At 38.9% G+C, this 7115-nt stretch overlaps 1 protein-coding gene across 2 annotated transcripts in view; it reads right to left on the minus strand.

The window, feature by feature from the left end:
• HSPA4 (heat shock protein family A (Hsp70) member 4) overlaps positions 1-7115 on the minus strand; it is a 64622-nt gene that overhangs the window by 14357 nt on the left and 43150 nt on the right. The window contains exons 7-12 of one of the 2 annotated variants that reach the window (XM_017532420.2): positions 5180-5256; positions 3486-3637; positions 2885-2991; positions 2481-2614; positions 1442-1623; positions 64-153 (exon numbers count right to left, since the gene is read on the minus strand). In XM_017532420.2, the coding sequence (XP_017387909.1) occupies positions 64-153; positions 1442-1623; positions 2481-2614; positions 2885-2991; positions 3486-3637; positions 5180-5256 (742 nt within the window). The remainder of the gene's footprint in view (positions 1-63; positions 154-1441; positions 1624-2480; positions 2615-2884; positions 2992-3485; positions 3638-5179; positions 5257-7115) is intronic. The other variant, XM_017532419.2, reaches the window with a different exon arrangement.

Raw genomic sequence — 7115 nt, forward strand, 5'->3', positions numbered from 1 at the left:
ACTCTGTCTCAAAAAAAAAAAAAAAAAAAAAAAAAAAAACATACACACACCCTCCCCCCATACCTCCATTTCTTCAGACTCTGCCTTATTTTCTGCTGGTGTCTGCTGCTGTTGCTCTTCAACATGTGGTTCCTCCTGGTCCACTTGCATCTTCTGAAAAACAGAGAAAATTAAATCCTGCAATTAGGAAAGCCTACGCAACCTTCATTACACACTGACAAAGTCACATGGTACGAAATTCCTGCTGAATTACAAGCAATCAGAAGGCCTATGCTTAAATTCCAGGTAGGCCACATTACCTAGAATACAGAAGTTTTCCTCTATGGATCTCAGTTAATACATCTGTAAAATGAGGGTAACACTTGCCCTCCCTACCCTTACATAAACAAAAATGACTGTGGAATTGCTTTGTGTACCATTAAGTACTCATAGTTCACAATGTGGCATCACTTAATCATCAGAATACAACCTGAAGAGAGCATGAGCTTCTCCAAGGTTCCTCACAGGTATTTTCTCACAAAGGTTCCCACTTTTTCAAACAGTTCCTAAGTCAGCCTCTCTTTATCCTCAAAAGCATGACCACTCCATGTGCTCTGGGAGGTGAACATGTTAAAATTACAAAGCCTAAGAATAATGAAGAAAGAAGAGGTTTGTGGAGAGCCTAAACCAGTGGTTCTCAATGCCTGCAACATATTAGAATGACCTGAGAAGCTTTTAAAACTACTGCTACCTGGGCCTCACCAGATCAACTCCAATAAAATCTGTGGGGATGAAACCCAAGCATTTGTTTTTTTTTTTTTTTTATTTCCTTGAGACAAGAGTCACACTGTGTCACCCAGGCTAGAGTGCAGTGGCACAAACAGGACTCACTGCAGCCTCAACCTCCTGGGCTTAAGCAATCCTCCTGCCTCAGCCCCCAATATAGGTGGGACCACAGGTACATGCCACCACATCCAGCTAATTTTTTACTTTTTGTAGAGATGGACGTCTCACTTTGTTGCCCAGACCGGCCTCAAACTTCTGGGCTCAAGCAATCTTCCCACCTCAGCCTCCCAAAATGCTGGGATCACAGGTAATTTGTAGTTTTATAAAGCTTTGATTCTGATGCACAAAGACAAGACCCAGTGCATAATTCCAACAAAATGAGTGTACAATCTATTCTACTTTTGAAAATAATTAACTGAGATGCAGAGCATTCTTCAATAACCAGAATCAAGAATAAGTTGAGAAGTCATGAAAGGAGAAATCAACTGTGTTCCATTTCTATACAAATTCTGCATAAAAATCTGTTGCTGGTTCACTTATATTGGGAGAAGAGGAAACATACAAATCCACTCTCACTCTGTCCCAAAGCTCCTCCCTTGACAAAAAGTCTACTTGCCATTATTTCTAGACGAGCCACCTCTGGACCATCACAAAGAGTATACAATGTCTACATTACCTCTTCCTCCTTTGCATTCTGATCTGTTTCCATTGGCTCCTCATTTTCTTCAGACTTGTGTACCTCCACTAAGGATGCACTGGACACACTGAAAATGCCATGGACATTGACTCGAACTTTAACTTTCACTTTTGAACTGGAGCCATCAGACTGAGGAGTGACTTTCTGAACTGAAAACTGAGCTAGGGACATACAAGAGAAAAAAGAACACATAACCAAAGAGGATGAATTCAAGCAGGAATATATGCCTACACTGCTAGATTATGTCTACTTTTCAATGATGGGTCAGTAACATGATGCTTTAAATAAGCAATATGGGTCATCCTAAAATCTTATTAAAATCAGATTTCTCTTTCCTCTTTCACATATAGTCTAACTCTTAATTATCTTGCGCCAATTAAGAACTCAAATATCTCCCAATTCTTTCATTTATTGATATTTATCTTTATACACTACTTTCAGATAAATTCCTAAAACAGATTTGTCACATTCTCCTCTACTGAAAACAAAACAAAAAATAATACATTTTCTTGATTTCCAGGACTCTGACAAGTACGAGTTATCAGTTATTCCTAGTTTTACAGATGGGGAAAACAGAACAGGTTAACTTTCCACAGCTTCTAAATGACATTCAGGATACTCCTAATACTTTACCCACATATTGTAGGTCTTTATAGTATGACTAGTTTCTCTCTCTTCTCAACTAGTATTATTTCCAGATAAGAGTTTCCCAGAGTCTATAAAAACTCTAGATAACATGGTTCTAAAACTTAGGATGTTTTGAAACTGTATCACTGAACTTGTTCTTTTTACTATGCCAGCTCTCTGAGTAGATAAGTTTGTTTTGTTTGGTTTTTTAAATGGAGACAGGGTCTCACTGTATTGCCTAGGCTGGTCTCAAACTCCTAGGTTCAAGTGAACCTCCCACATCAGCCTTCCAAAGTGTTGGGATTACAGGTGTGACCCACTGTGCCTGGTTTGTTTTTGTTGTTGTTGTTGTTTTGCTTTTTTATTTTTTAATTTCCAATTCTTTACTTACCTATAGCAGGATCTGGATAGGGCAAATCTTGAGGAGAGCTGTAATAGGCCTCAAGAGTGAATGGTTCCTTTCTATAAAATGTAAGGACTTTAGAGAAAGGAGCAGCATGATTTTTGGAAAAGACTTCACAGTCACTGAATGGAGGAAAAAGACAAACACACAAATTCAGGATATTCCTAATACTTTACCCATATATCCTAGGTTTGTAATTACTGTATAGTGATAGTTTCTCTCTCGAGAATTCTCAGTTGGCATTATTTCCAGATTATAAGAGTTCCCAAGAATCTTTATATACAAAATCAGTAAAAAAGGAATATACATCAATCAGCACATAAAAGGCACCAATGGTTTCAGCCTAACAGTGAATTAACTTTAAGTATATAAATGAGTAATAAACATGATACCTTGACCCTTCTTCAGCTGGAGAATTCCATCTCAGGGATATTGGATATGGTACTACATCTGTGATAGAAAATTCTCTGACTTTGAAAGCAGGCGATAAGATGGCGCACTAAAATAATAATTTTCAAAAATTCCATTTAACAAATACAGACATTATAAACTGGTATCACTAAACCTACAAATGACTTCAGAAAATCAATGGTCTTTTTAAAATATTTACATTAATTAACAGTGTCTGAACAGTTTTACAAACTTCTATCATGTCAATTACCTAAATAATCTAGCTATTCCTTCTTTTTCCATTAACCCCAACCCTTATTTAATTGATGTACACTATTTCATATAGATGTAGGCAAAAGCCCAAACTCTAGTCATACTTCAGGCTCAGACTTACCTATGTTTCTAGTGAATTAATTCATCTTATGTGCTACAGAGGGAAATTACTTTTAGGAACATCACCTCTACATATTTTAAAACAAAGGTTTTGGAATCTCAACACCTTGAGATCACGCTTAGCTAACCACAGGTTATTAGACACATAAACCACTGCCATCTTGTTATAATTATTTATAAATGGTTACCTATAAAAGAAAGAAAATTCACCTGCAATGCACAACCTCGAGTGACAGCTTCATCAGCATTTAATGTTGTACTAAGTTCTTTACCAAAAAATTTGCTGATCTTCTCTTTTACTGCAGGGATTCGTGTAGCACCACCAACTATCTCCACTGCATAAATATCTTCTTTCTTTAACTCTAAAGAATTAACGGAGTTTTTTTAATGAAATAAAAGAACAATAACATCTTATGATGATGAAATTACTCAGATGTGTAACAAAACTCTACTCCCTCACCCGCCTCCACAATGCACATACACTCATGCCCACACTCACAGAGGCATGTGGCATCTGGAAACAAGTAGGCGCTTTGATTTTCAAAACAATGGGGGAAGTGTAGCATAACAGTGGGATTTAGGAGGTGAGGGCCAGGAAGACTCAATGTCCTGCAGTGTACAGGTCCTTAATCTCTCATACAATCTCACACAAAGAAGTATTAAAACATTAACAGACCAAACATTCAAGTATGCTAGCCATTATGAAAATAAGAGGGCCTCAAAACACTGAGTTATTCTGACCTGGCGTTAAAGGAAAAAAAAAAAGGGGGTACTGAGAATCATATCCAGCCACTCCAGTGTTCTAATCCAGGGCATAAATATACTCCACAATAATTAAAACACAGGTGGAGGCCAGGCACAGGGGATCACACCTGTAATCCCAGTACTTTGGTAGGCTGGGGTGGGTGGATCATCTGAGGTCAGGAGTTAGAAACTAGCCTGGCCAACATGGTAAAATCCTGTCTCTACTAAAAATACAAAAATTAGCCAGACATGGTGGCACATGCCTGTAATCCCAGCTACTCAGGAGGCTGGGACAGGAGAATCACTTGAACCCAAGAGGCAGAGGTTACAGTGAGCCGAGATCATGCCACTGTACTCCAGCCTGGGTTGGACAGAGCAAGACGCCATCTCAAAAAATAAAATTAAAACAAAATATAAAATAAAACACAGGTAAAGTTTCTTGAGGTCAGAAAGAAAGAACGTGTGTATCAAAGATCTGCTGTTGCTCATAAAATACTTCTTAATGCCACCTGATTTTCTGCTCACATTTTACAGTATCTAACAACCATTGATAATTTCTTGAGAAGGGCTATTTAAAGAAATGGGCTTTTCCAGTGTGGAAATAAGCCCATTTGCCATCATCACTAATTAAAGAGGAAAGCCTGTCCCAAGCTGACAGTGTATCTCAAAAATCTGAAACAGCAATCAACACAACAGTGAAGTCCAGGTAAACGCACTGTCAAAAGTTTTTAGGAAAATTAGTATATATTCCTGAATCAAACAGCCCTTTTAGCCTGAGACAAAATAAAAACATCTTGTTAAATAAGTATGTGGTTATCATACCTTCCCTTTGCTGCAGCTCTCATCCAGCTAAGGAAGAATTCACTGACAGAAAGGCTTACAAGACTACAGTACCAGCATAGCTAAAGACAATTTTTATTACCATGAAATAACTGTAAGGCTTACAACTTTCCGTCTGAATTCAGTTTATTGGTGAAACTTTTATTAGATTTCCCTAGACATTTCAAAAGATTACTTTGGGCAGGGGGAAGATGCAGATAAAAAGAAGCTTAATATAACACCACTGAATTACTTACTACAACAAAAATTTGTATCACTGTTTGCAAAAATAAGAAAATAAATAACAATTTCCAAAGAGTCTGAGGTACGAAAATACTTACTGGCTTGTTCCAAAACACTACGAAGTGGTGGCTCCACTCTAGCTAAGAGATCGCTGCACATCTCCAGAAATTTGCCTCTATTAAAAAAAAAAAAAAAAAAAAAAAAGCACATTAAACCACATTCCACTATTATGTGGACTGCATGGCTGCAATAAAAAAACAGGTAACAACAAGTGCTGGCAAGATGTGGAGACACTGGATCCCTCATACATTCCTAGGTAACAGAAAATTAAAATGGTGCAGCCACTTAAAGTGTTTGGCAGTTCTTCAAGATGCTAAACAGAGTTAGCATATGATTCAACAATTCCAATCTAGGTATATAGCCAAAAGAACAGAAAATACATGTTTACACACAAAACTGGTATATCAATGTTCACAAGCAGCCACTTTGCTCCTAATAGCCAAAAATCAGAAACAACCCAGATGCCTATCAACTGTATGCAGCAATAAAAATAAATGAATATAATAAGAGAAACTGATGCATATTACAACACATGAAAACATTATGTTGGGTTAAAGAAGCCAGCCAAAGAAGAAGACATATTTATGTGAAATATGGCTACCAATGACTAAATGGAGGCAGAAGAGATAGGGAGGACAGCTAATGAGTACAGGGTGTTCTCTCTCTCTCTCTCTCTCTCTCTCTCTCTCTCGGCACGGTGTCGCTCTATTGCCCAGACTGGAATGCAATGGCACAATCTCAGCTCACTCTCACTGCAACCTCAGTGAGCTCCCAGGCTCAGGTGATTTTCCCACCTTAGCCTCCTAAGTACCTGGGTCTACAGGCATGCACAACCATGTCTCTTTCTTTATATTAATATACATTTTCAGATATTTTAGGTTTACAGAGAAAGGTTTAGTTTTTTTGATAATAAGAATCCCCATATATCCCCTCCTCACCCCCAGCCCAGTTTCTCTATTAACATCTTACATGAGTATGGTACATTTGTTACAATTAATTTGTTACATTAGTATGGTACATTTGTCAGTGCTGATAGATATGATAGTTTCTATTAGTGTTCTGAGTTTTGACAATGTGTAAGTATTCACCACTTCAGTAACATATAGAATAGTCTCACTGCCCTAAAACTTCCCCCTGTGCTCCAACTATTCATCCCTCCATGCTCCAAACTCCGGGTAACTGACTGTTATATATTGTCTGCATAGTTTTTGTTGTCGTCGTTGTTGTGAGACATGTACCAGAGGGAGTTTTCTGGGGCTGCTTGCCCCTAACAAGACAGAGTTTCCCTCTTGTTGCCAAGGCTGGAGTGCAATGGCACAATCCCAGCTCACTGCAACCTCCACTTTCCAGGTTCAAGTGATTCTCCTGCCTCAGCCTCCCAAGTAGCTGGGATTACAGGTGTGCACCACCACACCTGGCTAATTTTGTATTTTTTTTAGTAGAGATAGGGTTTCATCATGTTGGTCAGGCTGGTCTAGAACTCCTGACCTCAACTAATCCACCTGCCTCGGCCTCCCAAAGTGCTGGGATTACAGGTGTGCACCATCATGCCCAGCTGTCTGCAGTTTTGCCTTTTCCAAAATGTCATAAAGTTGGAATCCTATAGTATGCAGATTTTTCAAATTGGCTTCACTTGGCAATATGCATTTAACGCTCCTCCTTGTCTTCACAGCCTGATTGCTCATTTAGTGTTCAAGAAGTAGTGAAGATGTTCTAAAATTTAGTTGTGATGATGGCTGCCAAGCTCTACAAATATACTTTAAAAAAAAAGTTTTAGGAGGAAGATCCAAGATGGCCGTTTAAGAACAGCTCAGGATTGCTGCTCCCAGTGAAAGCGCAGACGGTGAGTGGACGCCGCATTTTTATTGCCCATAGACTAGGAAATTCCCAGGCTGAGGAGCTCCACGGTCGCTAGCGCGGCTGTTTCAGCCAGTGCCGCTGCTTTGCCCGGCGCGGCTGCTTTGTCGGCGCCCC

Source organism: Cebus imitator, unplaced genomic scaffold, assembly GCF_001604975.1.
Source record: "Cebus imitator isolate Cc_AM_T3 unplaced genomic scaffold, Cebus_imitator-1.0 Scaffold76, whole genome shotgun sequence".
Lineage (NCBI taxonomy): Eukaryota > Metazoa > Chordata > Mammalia > Primates > Cebidae > Cebus > Cebus imitator.